Here is a 20,976-nt window from a genome sequence, read left to right as displayed (position 1 = left end):
ACCTCCCACTAAGATTTCAGGCTGAATCTGCTGTGGAAAATGCTTCATTGCTACAGTATGTGCTACATACTGGGTATAAGATCCCAGGTTTCATCCTGCTTAGTAGCCGTATATGGCAACTAATTTTCCAATGTGTATGGCACTGTGTACTCTACATGTCTGAGGACAGAACCAAGTCTTTACGGGGTGTCTCACACACACACAAAATCTATTATGAAAAGGAAAAGAAAAGGTTATGAAACAGAAGTCTAGCTACATTGTTGTTCTCCTTATATGGATGGCAGATATTTACTATCTACTCTTTGAACTATACTGCAGTTACAATGATTTGGAGTAAGTAAACGTATTAGATTTTGTGCCAAACTTTTTGACTTTCACAGTAATTCTCATCTGGCCTAATAAAATTCACTACATTGTCTTGGAAGATGTGGGTTTTGACTGCACTTCATTAAGCCTAATTCAACCATAATATTTCATGTAAAATGTGACATTATGTTTATCATTTTGTCCCTAGACCAAACACTGTCTTGTGCAAAATATCCTTTAAAAAGTTACAGATTAAGTTAATGGTGGCACAAAGCAGACTACATTTGTTATGTCATTGCATGCCCTGAATGCAATGGTTATTAGAAAACAATATAGCTGTCTCTACAGTGGGATTTTATTTTCAGGGAAACTCCCACCACTGTTGCCAAGCACTACCATTGGTGTAGCTCCACCAATGCTACCAAGTGTGGGAGTGCAAGGGTAGACCAGTTGTGGGAGCATTTACCACCATGTTGCCTAGCCCTGCTCAGAGCAGATGTGCTGTTCAATGCTTGAACTCCTACTGTTGATGCCATGCAGCAGAGAGAAAGTTCCCAAAGCCTGCCAACATAGACAAGGCCTTATGGCCAATTCTGCTCCCAGTAAAATGCAACACTGTAAAAAAAAAAACAATTGGATGCACACAAAAAATAATAAAATAAACATGTAAAAGCATGTCTTAGTAACAGGAAAGCATTTGGATCCCCGCTGCTGCTCTGCACCTGAGAGAAAGTAGCAAACGGCCTGCTTTCCCCATGAAGATGTGTGAAACCATAATGATATGGATGAAGACAGAACCACTTCTGTATTTTTTCTATTCATTCACACTTCCAAATTCTTGCAGGGATCAGCAAATTTAGGGCAGAACTTTAAGACTATGACTATCTCCTTAAGCATATGTAGGATGGGGAAGGCAAAAAAAAAAAAAAATTAAAAAAATTAAAGATGCTGATAACACTCTTGCCAAGCCCAAGCATTCAAAAATCATGAATCACACCCTAAAAACATCATGAGATTTTTTAAAAATAATAAGTTTTAGGTTTTGTTTGCCTTCTGAACATTTAGATCACATTTTCAGGCTTTTCTCACAACCTTTGGGGCTAAATAACCAAATATCATGAAGTCTTGATAAAATTCTAAGGAGTGTGAACACTATTATTATTTATACTATATAGTTCCTAAAGATCAGGGCCTGACTGTGTTAGGTATAGTTCATGCACATGGTAAGAAATGCCCCCTAGCCCAACAGCTTACAGGTGTGAAGGGACCCTGCCTTGGATGCGGGATCAGGGTGGGGGGATGGATGCTGGTCTCCCTCTGATCCTCACACCAGAGCAGGGCCTCTTCTCAGAACTGTTCCTCTTTCAAGCAGTGGATCCCAGTCTCAGTTCCTTGCCAGGGACCACTGTGGAATGGGCCAGGCTGGGGCTCCTAATCATCGTTACCTGTTGTCAGCACCACCCCACTTTTCCTGCAGGACAGCAGGAAAGCTAACACCTTACCAGCAGCTGAAATAGCCCAATACAGTGATTCTTTCCTTTTTTTAATTCCCCCTTCTGCCTCTCCCCACTGGGGAATTCACATCATTCAACTAATTTCACTATTTCCATGCAGTCCATCCAATGGTGATTTAAACAGGGCCTTATCCATGGATGATCCCCAGCTCAGAGCCTTTCATGGGGACCATGTGCAAGGCTGGGTGTTGCTGCTATCCAGGAATGCCAACAACCATTCAAAAACCACAAGTCAGGCCCCTTAATGTTGAGAGTGGCTTACAAATTATGAGTTTAAAAAAATACATTTGGATTGTTTTTATTTGCTTTCTGCTTTGGAAGCTCGTAGGATTCTCTCACCCCCTGGAACGATTGAAACTCACTTTTCTGTTGTGTGAAATGAAAGCCGAGATTCTGTGGTGACCAGCTGAGTCCAGGAGACAAACACCAGCTGCCGTGAGGCTTGTGAGTTGCAATAAAGTCATGGCAGATGGTAACGCAACAAATCCCTGATCCTAGCTGCGTCTTCGCAAAGCCCAGGGCAACCCCTCGCCCTCCGCAGGCACTGCCTGGGCCCGCTCGGTGCCTGTGGCAAGGTGTGGGCGCCACAAGGCAGCAGGTCCTCGGGCGGGCGAGGCTGAGAACATCCTGGGTGCTAATTAATAACTCTGTGGAGTGGGTTGCAGCTGGCTCTGGCCATGCTGTGAGCTGGCTGCTCCTTACGCAGGAGAACGCCCTGCACTGTCCCACCTCCGGTTACCCCTTCTCTTCACCCGTCTCCAGAGCCCCGTCCTCGGGGCCCCCCTGGCTGTGGGCTGGGTGCCTTGCTCACTCTGCCCAGGCTGGGTGGAGGGGCAGCAAGGGGCAGGTGGCTTGGGCGGGACTCATGCCCCGGGTCAGGCGACAGCAGGCCCAGCAGCCCTGCCCTGAGGCGTTATTTCTTTGCACTGGGCGGTGGCTGAGAGGCAGGGGGAGAGGACCCTGCTGGCAGGCGGGAAGGGAACACGAAGCCCCGCTCCCTCCCTGCGACCGACACCCCCACCCCAGGCTGCCCCTGCTCTGTGACTGACTCTGAGGCGAGGGGGGGGGGAGGGCGCCTCCGCCAGCCTGAGGCAACCCGCGCCACACAGCCCCCGGCCCGCCCCCTCTCCGAGGGTCACCCATTGTCTGACTGACAGCCTCGCTCTGGGGTGGGCGGGCGGCGTTGCGCTGGGCGGGTCAATGAGCGGCGGGTGGGCGTGTCCTGCGGGGCGGAGCCGGGCGTGCGCGTGCCGGTCCCTGAGCAGCGAGCGCGAGCGCGAGCGCAGGGGGGAGGGGTTGCCTAGGAGGGGTCCGGGTGTCGGTCCGCGCAGCCGGAGCCCAGGCAGTAGGAGGAGGCGCCATGGCCGCGGCCGCGTGGATGCCCACGGTAAGCGGCTCCCCGGGGCCCGGCCCTGCCGCTCCCGGCCGGCTTTGTCCGGCTCTGGGCGCCCGCGCCGCTCCTTGGCTCGCGCTCCCCGGATGGCTGCGGCGTGGCCCCGGGCCTGCTCGTGCCCTTGACTCCCCGCTGCAGGGAGCTGGGAAGCCGCCGGCCGGAGGAAACGGGCCTGGCTGCTCGGGGGGGTGCACGGTGCCCAGGGGGCCAAACGCCGCTGCCCTGGGCTCAGGCGAGGCGGAGCCTGCTTAGTGCCTTGCCCTTGAATCCGCTCCCGGGGCAGCGCGCCGTCGGGCCCTGTTCCTTCCCCTGCGGGATCGTCCCGCTCCTCTGGGGATGGAAGGAGCTGGGACGGTCGGTGACCCCGCTGGCTTGTCCACGCGCCGCCGAGGACGGAGGGAGCCGGCTAACCAGCCCCGCTACTTGCTTCCCTGCAGCTGCGGGGCTAATCTTTACAGTAAAAAACTGGACATCTTCGTTCGCGATCACCTGAGCAAGGGGAAGAACCTTCTCAGCTGCCTGCTGAGCTGCGCTTGCTCCCTTTCCTCTCCTGATTGTCTCTTCCTTATCTTTGTAAACGAGATTCGTTCTCAGGATAGTACTGGACGTAATGATCCCCATTCTCTATCCACCACAGCCCAAGGTCCTATTCAGTGCTGTGTGTGTCCAGGAGACCATGGTTTGCTGAGATGCTGCCATAGTTGGATTGTATGGGGTGTCTGGAGCATGTTGGTATTGTCTATGGACGCACACTTAGTGACTGCCAAGGTTAAATTGCATTGCATAAATTGCATACATTCTCGCATATAGAGAATATTTAATTAGTATTGTAGGTATTCTGATTATTTCTTGTGAATTTGCATACATTGGTGGTTGCACATAACAGAGCAATAAAACCTTTAGGCTTGGTCTACACTTACCTGGGAATTTGTCGGCAGTCGGCGGGAATTACGCAAGCTACGCAGAATAGCTTCTCTTCTGCATGCCGTCTTCACAGCACTGCGCCGATGGGAACCGTGTTCCCGTTGACGCAGTGCTATGCCACTTGACGGGGTGGATTAACAGCATCGACTTCTGGATCGATTGAGTGGGTCTTCACTGACTGCTCAATTGATCCAGATAAGTTGATCTGACAGCGGCAACTTTGCCACCATCAGTGTAGATGTGCCCTTAGTCTTCAAACTAGCAGCAATGCAACTTACTTCTGCTATGCCTCATATTTTAGCAGTAAAACAGGAGATAATTAGCTTTCCTCAAGCTCAGTAATGTGCATTTTTTAGTGCATTTACTACTAGTAGTGTTCTTGAACAAGCTACTAGCAACTTGCTTCTCTATATTCCTTTTATTTAATACTGTAGAGATTACTAAAAATAGGATTCTAGTAAAAAGACCACTTTTACAAAGAATTAATTTTCTCTCTTTCTGGCATCTGATTGGAAAAACAAGCATATTAATACTTCGTGTTTATATTCTGACTTGTTTATATTCTGACTCGTTTCCACCAACTCTTATTTTTTTGAAAATGGTAGTTATTCTGGAGGTTGTACCATAGACATAGTCACTTGTGTTGCATAAACAAGAGTAAAATTCCTCTGAATACACTGTTGGATCTGTTTGAAAGATGCCCAACCTATACTTAATAGTGGGCATTTACTGTCCCAGTACTTTTCAGTATTTTCCAGCAAACGATAAACTTTTACTATTAGACCTGCATTCAACATAATAGCATAGGCAAATCATTGAAAAATTCAACCTCTGAGTTTTCTATTAAATTTTTAATAATTTGGACAAAAACACTTCTGAGTAATTCATAAATACATGATTAAGGCCAAAATGGACCATTCTGATCATTTAGTAGATGCCCTACATAACACAGGCTATAGAATTTCATTTTATGAATCCTATATCAAGCTGATAACTTCTGGTAAACACAGGTCTGATTCCTAGTCCCTGCTCCAACCACTAGACCATGCTAGCAGCCCATAATTTTCACTTGTCTCCAAAGTTACCCAGTGGCACCACAGGCAAGAACTATACCACGAAGACACCCAGGTGTTTATGTATCTAAGGCAGTTCTCTATTGTGGCTTCTCTCTCAAGTGTGCAGCTTGGTATGATATGCAATATTTGCCTGCAGTTATGACCTTATGTATTTCATGTTCAGTTACAGGTCAGAATGAATCCTAGCTGTAATTACTTTTTCTACAGCATTCATTACAATATCCTAGATGAGAATTACATCATTTCTAATCATCTTGCCTACAGTTTGCCCTCCTTGTCATACAGCTATGTTCTTAATGCCAATTCAGCATAAGTGTCAAAGATCTATGATGGAAGTTATGATAGTAAGTTTCAGGTGAAATGTGTCCAACTGTCCTTTATCCAGTCCTTTCAACTGGTGCTTACATTAGTATGACATGATGTCTCTCTAGTTTGGTCTGTCTATACACTACTTTTTACTGTGTATGGCAGAATGGGTCATGATAAACTAGATCTTTTTCAAACTAAATTCGGTATACACCCTTCTTTTGTCTAAGTATCTTTGCATCAGCTACAGTACTAGTAATATCACATTTAAAACAGACTTGTAGTTAAAATTCCACTATATTCATGTGTAATCCAGATATGAAAATGCTAAGGATGCTGTTTACAAAAGTGCTTACCATTGGCCTGACTTTGCTCCTAGTGGTAAAACTTCCATGGACTTCAATGGGAATAGTAAGGCCAATGCTGAGTGCTTTTGAAAATCCTATCCCAGGTATTTAAGTGCCATCAGGGCAGCTACTAATCAAGTCTTGCAGCAAAATCTTGAGCTAAATTTTCAATATGTGTAAAGAAGACAGTGTTTTCATATTTCATTACTTTCTCTGCTTGTCACAAGTTCCATTGCAGCTTTATATCAGCTCTCTACTTGAAGGGGTATCTTCAGCTTATTGTTTCTTTGTACTCTCCTGTCTGTATCCATCTGCTATCTCTTTGGGGCAAGGATCATCTTTTTTCGTTTTGTTTATGTAGTGCCTATCACATTAGAATCTTGGTACTTTACTAGAGTTAGTTATTAGGTGCTAAAGACATACAGATTAAAAAAAATTAGTCAACCATTATGGCTTCTTTGTGTCTAATGTGTAATCTCTGTGTTCTATCATTTGCATGACTTTCCTGGCCTTTGCCTATACAGATTTTTTTCCTATAATAAAACATGTCTGTCTCACAATTTATTGGACACAAGGACAAATATTTAAGGGAGAATCTAAAGTTCTCTTATTTTAGACTTTTAATTTCTAAATCCACATAGTGTTTGTAGTGGAATTTACTGTTTTTTCCTAACATTCTTGCAATATATTACAAGCTTGTTGTCAAAATTAATAAAGAACGGAAGAAATTATTTGTTGGTAGCAGACTGTACATTTAAAAATCTTGAAAATAGAAGACAAAATAATTAAAATAAAGTGTTTGCAAACTGAAAACGCTTGTCATCTGAAAAAAATATTTACATACTAAATGTATGGCAACTAATATTAGCAAAGATATTCCTAGTATAAAATGTGAACTGAAATTATTGTACTTTTAAAATGCAAACCAGCTGCAGTATTAAAAATCAATATTGTCTTTCTTTCTGTTCACACACTAAAATATTTGTTTTTACAGATGTCTCGGTTGCTAGGAGTTTTCAAAAGCCAAAAACAGGTGACCAGATGTTTTAGTAGTGCTGTGAGTATAATAGTATTTTTTTTCTTTTGAGAAGTTTCTCAATAAAAAGTACCGAGCAACTTACTGAATAAGATAGGGTAGCTATATTATCTTTCCATACACTTTTAAAAATAAACTCCTAAGTACAATGGCCATGCTCTTATGCCATGTTGGATTTCTGTTGACTAACTTTAGTGCCAATATCTTTTGACAGTTTCACATTCAAAAGAATCATATAAGCTTAGACTAATTATTTGAATAACCCTTTATGGAAAATTATAGCAATTGCATGGAAAAAATTCACATAATCTGATTACATTAATGGGATAGTCAGAAATCAACCCTTCTGAAACTTTTATAGAAACTTCAATGGCAAAGTTGTTGAGAAGCTTCTAATCATCTTTTTATTTTGCAAAATTTTCTATAAGCAGTAGACTTACTTGCTGTTTAACAACTACCTTATAGTTTAATTCAAATCTATACCTATGAACTCTTTAAATAATTCTATAAACACTTTAATACCAGTATTCATATTGACATTTAAAAACTGCTGCTTTTAGAATATCCAGCATCTAGAGGCCTGCCCTTTTGAAGTCCCTCTATAATACTTCACTTTAGTTTACAATATGATTGTATAATTTCTCTCTTGAGCTTGTTTGTATAAGTGATTTGATCACATTTGGGTTTCTTACCCTCTTTGTGTATGTACAAAATACACACAAGCATGCTCTTGAAGCCTCACTTAAAGAGGGTTTTGAAAACTGCTCAGACTGATGCATGCATCAATGCAATGCCTTCTCTTTCATGGGAAGTGTGAATTTCAGCAGAGACTGTGGCTTTTAATCATAAAACATTTGTGAAAAAGAGAAACCAATAAGTTTTCCATGGCTTGTTTATTAGTGAAAGAGTTAAGAATGGTGTTGTACCTCAGGCTCCTGGTACATCAAAGTTGGCATTTCAAATTTTATATAAGATCTTACATTTCTTTTGACTACTCCAGTCACACATTGCTGTATAACCAATTATATTAGTGGGGAAAAGAAAACACAAGCATAGCAGCCGAGCAGTCAATTTAAGTGTTGGAGGACATGGCAATGCTTGAAGGCATTCAAATAATGGTGTATTTAACATTATTGATGAGCCTTATAAATAGTAGTCGTCATATCACCATTAGTTCGTTTTTCTCTGAATCTCCATTTTCTCTTGTCTCTATAGTTAACCTCAATGACTGTTTCATTCAGAAGAAATTCAGATACAAAATATACATTGAAATACTGAGTCTCTTGTGTGGCCAATTGTAACACCTTTTGTGTTTTCACAGTTGATTCTAATCAGGACTTTTTCAAATAACATTGTATCGGGCTGCTTTATTGAATTAAAAGATTCCTGTGAAGGTTGGTCTGACAACTGAAAACTTATTTCTAAGATTCAAAATGAATGGTAAAAGTAAACCTGGAATCTAAGTAGCAATACTTACATCTTTAAACCAAGTTTGATCATTTGCTTCCCTAAATACTTGATGAGTCCGAGCTGTGCAGTCAGTTTCTTCTGCTTCAGGGATGACATCAGAAACCAAGTGCTGGGGAAACTCAGAAGAAGTTATGGTGGAAAAATAACTTCATTTTGCTAAAAAAAAAATAAGTTTTTAGGAAGGAGATCACTTGTGAAAGCTAAATGAGTGAAGCTTTTTTAAAATGAATGTTGGAAAGTTAAGAATGAAAGAAAATAACCAAACAAAATCTTCTTTAGGAATAGATTAGTATGACTGGAGCCAGCTGCTGTGTGGGAGAGGTCCTAGTATATGTGACATAACTGTACAATGCTGTCTCCTGTACAAAGTTCCAGGAAGAAATAAATAACTGTAGTGTACTGGTGAGGATTGTGAGCAGGAAGGCTGCTTTTCAACTAGCTTAGCCACCTTTGTATTTCAGACAGACTGAGGCACCAGATGGATTCTAAGACACCTCTCTTTGGAATACCGTGCAAGCTGTTTATTTGGAAATCAGACTTCCTGCTTGCACTCCTCTTTAGAGCAGTGCCATCTTTTAGAGTGACTTTGGTAATTGATTGTTCTCTGTTCTAGCAACTATCTTGGTTTTCACCAAAACACTTGTAAATGATCTATGATGAATGCCAATGTTCCTTAGGTGTACTATCTGACCTTTTTGCATAGGTACAGACAGTAACTATAATCCCAGGAGATGGCATAGGACCGGAGATTTCTGCTGCTGTTATGAAGATTTGTGATGCTGCTAAAGTAAGCGAGTCATTTCCCTTGTTAGTCATGTACATTACAACTTTACCAAAAGCATAATGGCTCACTGAAGTGATTTGAATACTACTTCAACTTGCCACATAGTAGATAGGGGTTTTACTTGCGACTCCTATTTAAGTTTGTGGAAGTTCTACTTTGGAATTTTGTACCAAATTGCCAGATTTCTGGGTTGTATGTCTTGCTAAAAAGAAACAAAATACTGATGCTTCATATAACATAAGAGAGCAGTTAGGGTTGCAATATCAAGACAGGACCTGTACCTCTTGGCAAAGGAATGGGGAGCTCACAGCAAATAGTGTGGTTTTAATTCTTAGAAATATGAGCCATAGTTATTTTATGTGAAATAAGTATCTGAAATAAATTTAGTATTGGCTAAATATGTAGCCACTGATAGAAAAGTGTTCTTTTATCCACTTTGATTTGTGGATACAAATAAAAGAAAAGCGTACATTAAAAACATTGGCTTGTTATTAACAGTGTATCCGAAATTAATCCACTATTGCTTCAAACGTATTTACTTTTGCAATATGGAAACCCAGCATGTCCAAAGATTGATATAGTACATATGCAGATAACTTACTCCGTATTTGAGAGAAGATGGATACAAAATCAAAATGTACCTCTTCTGAAATAATTGTGGTCAGTTAAAATGATTCCCCACCATTGGTACCAAAAAGGAGTTTATCCTTCCCTTAAAATTCTACTTCCACTACAACATACCCAACTGTGAAAAAGGCATAGACTAACTACTCTTGATTATATGGCAGTATTACTTCATACTAAAGAGCTAATAGATAGTTCAGTTTTGTGGGACGGGGAATGGATTTAAATACAACAATGATCAGTTCAACTTAAGTACAATAATGATCAGAAATAGTCCATACTTGTCAGCTCCAAAATAAATTACTTTACAAGGTTTGAGCAAAATGTGTTCAGTATTTCTTCTTGTAAATATATACACACACACACTCTCTCTCTCACGCACGCGCACACACAAATTCCTGATACAGAAGATAATGTGGAACAAATGTGTTTAGGCGCCTATTCAGTGGGAAGAGAGAAATGTTACAGCTATCCAGGGACCAGGAGGAAAGTGGATGATTCCTCCAGATGCCAAAGAATCCATGGATAAAAACAAGATGGGATTGAAAGGTACTTCAGGAGTGAATGTTGAGATATTAAATGCAGTTGTTGCTTGTACTGTGGGTGGGATGTTCTTGGAAGTATGTTTGGCATGTAAAAGACAAAAGTACTCTGCACCATGACAGAATGGTGAATTCTAGAGTGCAGACTACACTACACTACAGCAGTCCCTTGAAACTTCAAGGCATGCCCTTTATTTCAGCTTTTAGTGCAGTTTTCTCATTTAATGAGTGAACATCCCTAGCCGGTATCGACAGATCCACCCACACCATTTCATAAATGGAGTTGCATATCAAGGAATGAATATAGCAATTGGGGTGTGTGGAAGGGTTGATTCACCAGTGGCATGGCCCTTCATGGCTGGCATAGTGTACCAGGTTTTCCTCCTCTAGTGCCCCCTGCCAACAGCTGCTCCAACCCTGCAGTGGTCTGCCGTGTCTCAAGACTTGCCCTCTGACCAGGTCACTTATAGTCCTCCCTTCCAGAGTAACAAAGTCCAACAAACGAAAGTCCAGTGTCCTTACATCTCAGAACTTCTTGGGAGAGGATCCCAAGACCTTGTCTCTCCCTGGCCACCTCTTCCCCCTATTGCCCTGAAGTCCTTCCCTGGCCCAGCAGATCTCTCTTACCCCCAACAGGGATTTCTAAGTTCTTCCCCTCTCTTCCTGCAGCCCTGGTCTATTCTGGGCTTCCTCTTTATAGTAACCATCCAGCTCCTTCCCATCTGGGACTCATCTTTAATTGAACCTGACCCACCTTGCAGGCGTATTAATCAAGTTCTCTTCGTTAATGCTTTTGTCTCAGTGTGGGGTATACCCCCTTCACAGTGTGACTTTTTTTTGAAAGCCTAAATGAAGGTGTATGCCACATGTTGTCAATCAGAGTTCTGTGTAGGCTCGAAAGCTTGTCTATCTCACTAACAGAAGTTGGTCCACTAAAAGATATTATTTCACCCACCTCTTCAGTCTGTAGTGTCAGACTTTTCATGGGTTCACTAAGAGGAGTATTAGAGACAGGAATATTACTAATAGAACCCTGAACTGGTATAAAACATAATGCGCTGGAGCCAGTATCTAAAACAGCACAAACCAGTTCCCCTGCTGCTGGAATACTTCATAGCCAGAATGTGATTCATGTTATTCTCATTGAGTAATACCTTACTCCCCAAGTAGTCCTATTGAATTCAATGAGAATGCTTGTTGTGTTAATTGCTACTCAACTTGAATAAAAGGGTCACAATTTGGTCCTTAAACAGCAGAATAACTTCACTCTTTAATGGGAGTTCCTCAGCCTAACAAGGGAACCCAGGTCTCCCACGTGACAGTGCTTTAGACCTACCTTTGATGTCTGAAATGAATTTAAACTCTAGATTGGTGCTTTTCTATCTCACTCATTCCTGTTGTGTTTTATAGGACCTTTAAAAACTCCAATAGCTGCTGGGCACCCTTCGATGAATCTGCTGCTGCGTAAAACCTTTGACCTTTATGCAAATGTTCGTCCCTGTGTCTCAATTGAAGGATACAAAACCCCTTACACAGATGTAAATATTGTCACAATTCGAGAGAACACAGAAGGAGAATACAGCGGAATTGAGCACGTGGTATGTTGTTGGGAAGCAGTTCACTTTCTGGCAGTGTTTTCTTTCTTTTCTTACAATTGCAACCTTGTATGGCAAAATTAGGAAAGTGTTTTTTTGTTTTTTGGTTTTTTTTAATTAACTATTCTGATTCAGAATTTATTTTTAATGTGAAATGCCTTGTGTACAGTTGTCTGCAGATACTTGCCCATGAAAATTATATGATGCTGTTCCAAATCTCCACATTATCAACTTCTGCTTTATAAATCATTTTAGGTTTTTACTTGTGATGACTATTGTCTGTTTTTCAGATTGTTGATGGTGTTGTACAGAGTATCAAACTCATCACAGAGGAAGCTAGCAAACGTATTGCTGACTTTGCTTTCGAGTATGCCAGAAACAATCATAGAAGCCATGTTACTGCAGTGCACAAAGCAAACATTATGTATGTTGACATCATAAAGTAACATTCTTACGAATGGATTTTAAAACTATGAATTTTGCCTTTTAGAGATGCACAATAATTTATGTAATCTCCCCAGATGTGCAATACCCATTAATGTTAGTGGGAAAAAAGTAAGCAACATGGGGAGAACTGACCCAGTGTTGAGGGGACTGCATTAGTTACATACTAACTTGTTAGTGATTTGCGTCTGCTCCTCCATCCCTGCTCCCTGTGCTCTTACCTATTTAAAAGTAAACTTAAGAATAAAAATACTAAGAGAAACTTGCACTACAGGCCTGGTCTGCACTTAAAAATTAAATCAACCTAGCTATGTTGCTCTCAGCTGTGAAACATTTTGCATCCTGTGCAACATAGTTAAACCAATCTAATCCATGGTAGAGGCACTTCTGTCAAGTTAGCCATATCCTTCCATTGAGCTAGCTATGGCCTCTCAGAAAGGTGGATTACCTATAGCGATGGAAGAACTCCTGTTGATGTAGGAAGCATCTACACTGTAGTGGCACAGCTGAAGTGTAGATATACCGACAGTGACTTTCATCCAAAGATTTCAAAGTACTCCACAGTAAGCCTCAGAACTAAGCCATAATACCTAAGGAATTGCATAATATTTCTTTGCCTGTTTTTGTATATTCAACAGGCTTTAATTACAAAAGTATCGCTTTTGTTTGCTTTAGTAGTGCATACCTGAGGTGGATATTGAAGTGTTCTTGCCAAAGAACACTTGCATAGTACAAAATGTGCTTGTTGGGAGGATGGACTTTATCATTCTCACTTTCTTTAATGCAACTGAACTCATTGAGGAGGTAGTTCAGATCAGCTTTGAGGGTTCTGACAACCTAGCTCTCATTCTGTGTAGTAAACACTTTAGAGAAGTCTGATGTGTGTATTGCAAAACAAAACAAACCTTCACTTCCAAACTGTCAAAGATGAGAATAAAAACACTTTGGTATCCATTTATGGTAAATCCTAAGAATGTTTTTAATGCAATGAAATCAGAGAAGTTAACATTTGAATTCTTTGATCAGTTGCTAAATTAGACTCTTAGGGCCAGATCTTGGCCCCTAGTAAGGTTGGTTTGAGTCATGACATAAAACAGCCTTATAACTCCTTTAACCAGGCAGCTGGGAATTCCCCCAGTTGTGAGGCTAATTCCCAAGTGATGTAAAGCCAGCAGAGCCAACTCTGCATCACCATTTTCATACATGCATCTGCCTTCCCATGTAGGGGAGTATTGGGTGCAGGGAGAGGGCCATGGTCAAACATACTTCTCTCTAGCAATTCCTGCCACTGAAATGGCCTGTAGGGGTCCCTTACAAGACAGCCCAAATTAGAACCTGCCCTAATTTGCTCCAACAGCTGAACCAGCTCTTGGCTGGTCCCAGGAACAAAGTGGTGAAAAGCCACCACTGGGTTCTCCAGAGTAGCTTTATTGGACCCAAGGATCTGGCCTTTAAATTCTTCTATTTATTCCTTGTTTCCAGAGGAGCATTCATACTTACCTTGGTGCAGTTATTTTTTATAACTTGTTTACTTAGCCATGCCCTATAACATTCTTTTACTTGTCTAATTGCAGGCGAATGTCTGATGGGCTTTTTCTGAGAAAATGCAGGGAAGCTGCAGAAAACTGTAAAGATATTAAATTTAATGAAATGTACCTTGATACTGTGTGTCTGAATGTGAGTACCTAATCCATTATATCAAGTTTTTTTTATAGTTACAATACATGACCTTAAAATTAAAATACTTTTTCCTCCTAGATGGTACAGGATCCATCACAATTTGATGTGCTTGTTATGCCAAATCTGTATGGTGACATCCTGAGGTAAGTAGAAGTGAATTGGTAACAGGTTTTAACTTAGGGGATCTCCATGGATCCTAGTACTAGTCTCACTGTAACTTTGTTCTAGCAATGTGGATGAATGATTACCTTAATTTACAGTGCTTGTTACAGGCATTTTTGCATTTTAAATAGGTTTAATGCTTTTTATGGCTCTTGGCATCCTCCTTCAATGACGAAGTGGCTTTTGGCTGTTAAAGGTTGAGTAAAGTTGGTGTAAATACCATTGTGAACTAACTCATTGTAGAATCCATCTTTCACATTCTTTATAGACAGTAGGGAAAAGATCACTTAGCTCAACAAGCAGATCTCCTTTAGGTTTACTTAGAAGCGCACCCTTTTTCCTTTGCTACTGTATTCCCTAATCAACTTCTGGTTAAACAAAATAGAGCTCAGATTAATACTATGTGCTTTAATACAGTGTTTTCTCTGTGGTTGCTGTTGAAAGTTCTACCTGATAGCTCTGCTTACTTTCCTGAGGTTTAGCTGACATCCTAGTTTGATTCTCTACATTGTTGCTTATGTAATTTTCACCTCATATAGATTTCCCCATCAATTTGAGTTCTAATGAAAATGTCGTAGCGCACTTTACATTTGTGCCCAATTTTGACAAAGCAGGGTTTTCTCGTAAAGGTGGGTGGCCCCAACACACTCCTCTTCCCTGTAAACTGCCCCTGTGGCTTTTTAAAGTGCTTTATGACAGTGCCCAAAATGTTCTACCCTCTGAACAGATATTGGATGACATACCTGAAATGACAAAGGATGGAGGAGGGGGATACAACATACAAGCCAAGCTAGTCCCTGTATTTTAAATTAAAAAAACTGTTTTATAGACTATTCCCCATTTCCTGTTTATTTAGCACTTACTGGCTGGCTAATTTCTTATAGGTATTGGAATAGAAGTGGGTCTTGAGTAGTGTTCTAAATATCAACATTTTATGATGCTTGTTTGATGTCTTCCACTTTCAGGATTGTGTTTTATGACCACTGGTTGGCTTGTCCTCAGTCATATTGATCTTGGAGGAAACCCTGCTAAAGCCAGACTTTTGTGTTGCTTTCTTTAATACTCTCACAGATCATACAAGCTTTTCAACAATGAAGGAGCAAAGCAATTTTGCATCACTTATCACCTGTTTCCTTCAGTTGTGTATAATAATTGTTAGTAATTCAGATCTCTTGTGAGCAAAGTTCTGGCTTCTTTATAGGCAGCTCTTATTTATAACATATTTCTGTAATTTCTTGGGGAAAATGTTGGATTACACATTGAAAGACTTCCAAACAATTACATAAAACCTCTCCATTGATATTTATCTGATTTTTTTATTTTAAGATTTGTAATGGTATTGTAAGGGGGTTGGGTACTCTTTTATTGTGCTGATTGGCTATGCAAACTTTCTTCTACAGTATGCAAGTTTGTAATATTTTCCACCTAGCCCTATCATTTGGTAAGCACTATCCTGGAATTCGAAGCTCCCGTCATTGTCCTCATTAAGCTGTTTTTATTGGTCTAGTAGTCCCCCTCATCTTCAAACATGCAGCTGTAGTATAGCTAACTTATTACATGTCCTTTTTGCCACAGTGCTAAACACATTAATCGTTGGGTGTTAAACCTTCTGTTTTACTAATATAGAATAAGTGATTAAAATCTCTGTATACCTTGTTGGTAGGAGGTTGTACCTTTGTAACTTAAATGAAGAGATTTTTTTTCTTCCAGTGACTTGTGTGCTGGATTGATTGGGGGCCTTGGAGTAACGCCAAGCGGGAACATTGGAGCTAATGGAATCGCAATCTTTGAATCTGTAAGATATCTTGGACAAGAGGAAATGTTATTAACTAACTTTGCCTAGTCTCAAAAATCTAAAACTACAGGATATCTTGTAACCATTACTGAAAAACATTCTCTGCAAAATGTATGACTGCTTTAATTGTGAAGCTTACTTAAATTCTCCGTAAAAAGAAATGCTACTTTTAAAATGATTACATTAAAAGCCAATCAAAATAACTAATCAAGGAAATAATATGGTCAGTGCAATTTGAAACCAGGATTTCAAATATATAGTTAGTTTTTGCAGGAATTGTAATATATTCACCTGTTTTAGAAAGGATTTTGAATAATGATTAGTTGTCAGAGAGATCCCCTTTTTAGGGTATCCATGTACTCTGGATTTTTAGGGGGAATACTTTAAGAAATACAAAGGAGCTAAATGTCCAATTCCCATGTGCATGCAGTGGGAGTTGGGCAACACAACTAATCCCCTTTCTTTATATTTGAAACCCCTTATCTCCACCTTAAAGTACTCTGGTTTAGTAAACTTATTGGATTAATGTGCTTTGTTCAAAAGAATTATATTTGAAGTGACTTACAGTGTTAACTCAATCATACATTTTTCAATTGTCTAAAGTACTTTAGACAACAAAACAGGCACTAAACATTTCTGATGTGTTGACTTCATAAAAAAGCTAATTTCTTATCTGTAGGTTCATGGAACAGCACCAGACATTGCAGGAAAAGATTTAGCAAATCCAACTGCCCTTCTTCTGAGTGCTGTGATGATGCTGCGTCATATGGGACTGCACGAATATGCAACTAGAATTGAGACTGCATGTTTTGATACAATTAAAGATAGAAAGGTATTATCAGGGTTTACAAAGTATTGACCTTACCACTTTTCATGTAGCTACAATAATTAATATAGAACACCAAGGCCTAAACTACAGATTACGAGGCGGATGCAGAGGCTCATTGTCCCAGCAGGATCAACCAGGATTGGTCACACTGCTTTGAGAGAGGCTGGGGGGCTCATAGATTCTGCTGTCTGGAAAGAGTACTTTCAGAACCTGAAAATGTCCATTGTGCATCTTCACCCTCTAGTTGGGACCATCTCCGTTTATGAAAACCTAGAGCTGGGATTGGGCCTGGCCCCTGTATGCACAGGCGAGGAGTAGCCTTTAGTTGGTTCTTGTGGAATCTAAATTATAAAATACAAATTCTTTTGTGTGTGTAAATTTGGTTCTCAGGAAGGTAAAGGAATCAGTTTTCCTATGTCTGGTTGAAACCAGTGCTGTCTGTATGTCTTGCACAGGCATCATCACACAACTTTCCCAATGCATTTCATTACTGACCTGTACCACCTTTGTTTCCATTCTGGGCTCAGGTCTTTTCTAAACTTCTTCCCTGCAATCTCATTGACTTTGGTAGGGTTACATGGATGTAAATGAGGTCAAAATTTGACACACAAATTAGATTTTGCTTAGTTGTGTGTATAACTTCTCTTATGCAGTAAGTATCTAAGAGATTTGGAAACCACCAAATTGATTTTCATTTGTAACTTGAGTAAAATTTGAATTGATGTTTCCAGAAGTTGAGGTTTCATCTTTAAAATGGAGTTGGTTGGCTTCTAGAGGGTGTGTTTAAAAAGGATCATTACTTAGCCATGCTGGTGGAATTCTTTGGGCCATGAGCAGGGGAGGATGCTTTGTAATTCCTCATAAGAGGATTTTTATGCAAATGTTGAACAAGATAAAATGAAAAGATGTTCATTTTATAACTGAGCTATTTGTGATAGCTGCCATACTGTACATAGGAGACACTTAAAAATGCTATTCAAATTACGAGTGAATATGAAATGCTCCTAAAAAGCACCAGATCTACTGTCTGAAGTGGAAGTCCTCTAGATGTAGGTCAGTAACACAATGGCTGATAGTGAGCCACTAGCAAACTAATACTTACACTATGTGATGGATATATATGCTCACAATGGAGAGAACTCGGCTTTCATTAAAAATTGGGCAATGCAGTGAAAATGACAAAACCCTAAAATTATAAATTGTCATCTCTTCTTATGTCTGCAGTTCCCGTCACACAATTTTTTAGGATCTTGTTGTATATGGCTGAGACCATTAGTCTCTATCATGCAAATTGCCCCATTGCCATGCCTTATCAAAGGGGCCAGGCAATGCTTTTATCCCACAGTCTGCCATTACAAGGGTGGTGGGATAAAAATTTGATTTGAACAGATGTCCATTGTAGCCATCATTTAACTTCTTTTTGCATTCTTCCCCTCCCCAATTAAACAAAGATCTTGCTTCTCCTAGAGGACTATTAACATGCTAAGTTTCAACTTCTATAATTATGCTGTTTTGTGGTTATTCTTTAAAAATAAATAAATAAAATCCCTGCAGAAGTTTCATTGTGTAAGAATTACTCACCTTTGCCCTGAACTTAAGCATTTAAAACTTTAGTCCCAAAGGAAACTTAAGAAAGGTAATTGTTGGAAGATTGAGGTTGTAATAGTTGGAGCTGTTTTACTGTGCAGTTAGGAAGCCAGAGGGCTTTCAAAAATTTTAGCTAAATATGTTGTAGGAAGTAATTTCAGCTAAATTGCGAATAAAGATAATCACTAATCATAGAACCATAGGGTTAGAAGGGACTGTGGGGTCATCTGGTCTAACATCCTGCCAAGATGCATGATTTGTTGTGTCTAAACCATCTGAGAGAGATGGCTATTCAGTGTAATAATGATGCTAAAGTCTTAACGTGATAACAATCTACTACTATGATGAAAACTTGCTGTTTGAATTTGGCTTCTGTACACACTGCAGTTTGCAAGCTCATTTCTAATAACATTGTGGTACAGGGAACCTCTGACAGTTGACATTATTCCCTTGCATGCATAGTACCACGTGCTCTGTGTCCAGAAGGTAACTTTAATTTAGACGTTGCAATAGTCAGATTAAATGTTTTTAATTCAAATGTCTGTTTTTTCCCCTCTCAGGTCCTAACAAAAGATTTGGGAGGTAATGCTAAGTGTTCGGACTACACAGCAGAAATCTGTCGCAGGGTACAGGATATTGACTAAAGATTCCTCATATCACTAATGTTGTAATCACTCCGAGTGGACACATTACAAATACATTATATAGTCATCTGCAATTTGTATGCATTTGGTTTGCCTATCTGTTGAGAGAGCAAACTTTTTAGATGGGGCCATTTTGTTAATAAATGTAGCCCAAATGGATACAAATAACTCTTGTGCCTGCTTTCAGTGGACTTTTTCCAAGTGCTTTGTTTTATTTATTACTTGTCTCTGGTGAAATATTTTTGTATAAGTGGATTCCTTTATTGTATTGCTTCCAAATATTTACCATTTTACGTTTCAATTAAGGGGGTTTTAGTTTCTGGAAATAATACTGCTGTAAATATCAAGATGACTGGATTAGCAAGATTACAAAGCATCTTTAAAGAAAGCTTAATTTATTTTATTGGTCTTATCCGAATGGAACATAATAGGCTTTTCAGCCTTAAAATAGCACAAAAGGACACTTCTGTAAATAAACGGGTATGAAACTTACTAGAAATGTATCAAAAGCAATGAAGAAACTCTGAAGGTGCTGGGATGTTCCAAGAAAAACAAAAAATTCTCTAAATGCATGAATAAAGATTTAAAACCCTACAGATATTTAATCTGTTTAAAATATTTTTGTGTATAAAAATCAAGGCATCAAAACAGGGGTAAGAAATAATACTAGTAAAATAAAACGATTATACAAAGCTGTGTATCCAAATATTCTTGTAAGGTGGCTCTGAGAGCAAGACTCTTATTTATTTTACAATAGAGCTTGCCTAATGAGTAGATAATCAAATTCCTTGACTTCTGCTCTCTACTGAGGGGAAAATATAAATTTTCTGTAGATTTCTACTACAATTTTTCTGTTGTCCTTTGTTTTTATGTATTGTCTGTTTTGAGATGTTTATGATCATTTGTAACTTACATTCAGAATTTGAGAAACTGACTAGATAACAAGGGATTGCTACAGAGCTTGAAACTGGGTATTATCTAGGACAATAAGCTATGGTTTTGGCTGTGTTGCTTAAATGTTTCTGGAACCTACCTGTCTTCACTGTATGGATGGATATGAGGTTTCCAGGCATTTGCTTACTAAGCCTGGCAAAAACCATGAAGTTAAGTCCCTCTTCTCATCTCTATATGGTGATATCATAGACATGTGACAGATACTGACCTAAATGTCTTAAAATAGCTCCATCCCTACAACTTTTAACATACATATACATCTTATACTTCCTGGCTATGTTCTGATCTGTATCCCTAGCTCTATGTAGTCAGCTAAATTCTGTCTACGGGTCCCATGCCACTTATTTACTCTCACTTATTTCCTCATTCAGTCGGGTTACAAAAGCAAAACTGAGTGAGGCAAAGTCACTTAATTTTGTACCGCAAAATAATCATCCCAGCTTCTGTTATACCTCTGCTATCCTATGGCAGTGAAAGGGACAAAGTTTGGGTTTTTTTCTTGTGAACTCAACTGCTTCTGATAATTTTTCTTTTGGATGTACCACAGGACAGACTAGAAATCTTAGGAGCAGAAGTTGAGCTTGATTTGAATGTGCAGATTGTGTTTGCTGCTCCCTTGATTCATTTGTATTATGCTAAATAAGCAGCTGAGTTACTATTACGCACAAAGTGAAAAAATAAAGACTTCCCACAGTCATACCATTTGTTTTGTTTTTTGTAAAGTCTGAGTTGCTGGCTTGTCTAATGCTTTGAGTAGATAATTGATATTTGCACTAAGATGCATGTATATATGATGTACAGTTGAGCATGTTTTCTTACAAGATACTTGCTGTAACACATGATTTTCAGTAAAGGACAAACTTTTTGTAGAACTTTAGCTTGCTTCAGCTGTTACTATCTTCTATTCGATAAGGACCAGATCTCAAAATCAGGTTCCTTAAGCAGTTTGCTTTGGGGAAGAGGA

At 39.8% G+C, this 20,976-nt stretch overlaps 2 protein-coding genes across 4 annotated transcripts in view; one reads left to right on the top strand and one right to left on the bottom strand.

Annotated features, from left to right (window-relative positions):
* Positions 1–2,417, bottom strand: part of CIB2 (calcium and integrin binding family member 2) — a 108,962-nt gene extending 106,545 nt beyond the window's left edge. For both annotated transcript variants that reach the window (XM_067534543.1, XM_067534542.1), the window contains exon 1: positions 2,183–2,417. In XM_067534543.1, coding sequence (XP_067390644.1) covers positions 2,183–2,284 — 102 coding nt within the window. In that variant the 5' untranslated portion in view covers positions 2,285–2,417. The remainder of the gene's footprint in view (positions 1–2,182) is intronic.
* Positions 2,418–3,096: 679 nt separating this feature from the next.
* On the top strand, positions 3,097–20,709 carry IDH3A (isocitrate dehydrogenase (NAD(+)) 3 catalytic subunit alpha). 2 transcript variants are annotated; one of them, XM_067534834.1, is made up of 11 exons: positions 3,097–3,207; positions 6,861–6,923; positions 9,076–9,159; positions 10,215–10,329; positions 11,733–11,920; positions 12,208–12,341; positions 13,936–14,038; positions 14,120–14,184; positions 15,914–15,998; positions 16,678–16,830; positions 18,975–20,709. In XM_067534834.1, exons 1-11 carry the CDS (start codon positions 3,181–3,183, stop codon positions 19,056–19,058), a joined length of 1,101 nt encoding a protein of 366 aa, XP_067390935.1. In that variant the 5' UTR covers positions 3,097–3,180; the 3' UTR covers positions 19,059–20,709. The 2 variants fall into 2 exon arrangements, with proteins under 2 accessions (XP_067390935.1, XP_067390936.1); XM_067534835.1 differs by having other exon boundaries at positions 3,100–3,207; positions 6,861–6,899.
* Positions 20,710–20,976: the final 267 nt, after the last annotated feature.

The sequence above is a fragment of the Emydura macquarii genome, unplaced genomic scaffold, assembly GCF_026122565.2.
Source record: "Emydura macquarii macquarii isolate MOO-44397 ecotype Brisbane River unplaced genomic scaffold, CSIRO-AGI_Emac_v2 contig_3451, whole genome shotgun sequence".
In the NCBI taxonomy this organism is placed as follows: domain Eukaryota; kingdom Metazoa; phylum Chordata; order Testudines; family Chelidae; genus Emydura; species Emydura macquarii.
The sequence above is the reverse complement of the archived record's forward strand: the minus strand, read 5'-3'. Positions and strand labels throughout refer to the sequence as shown.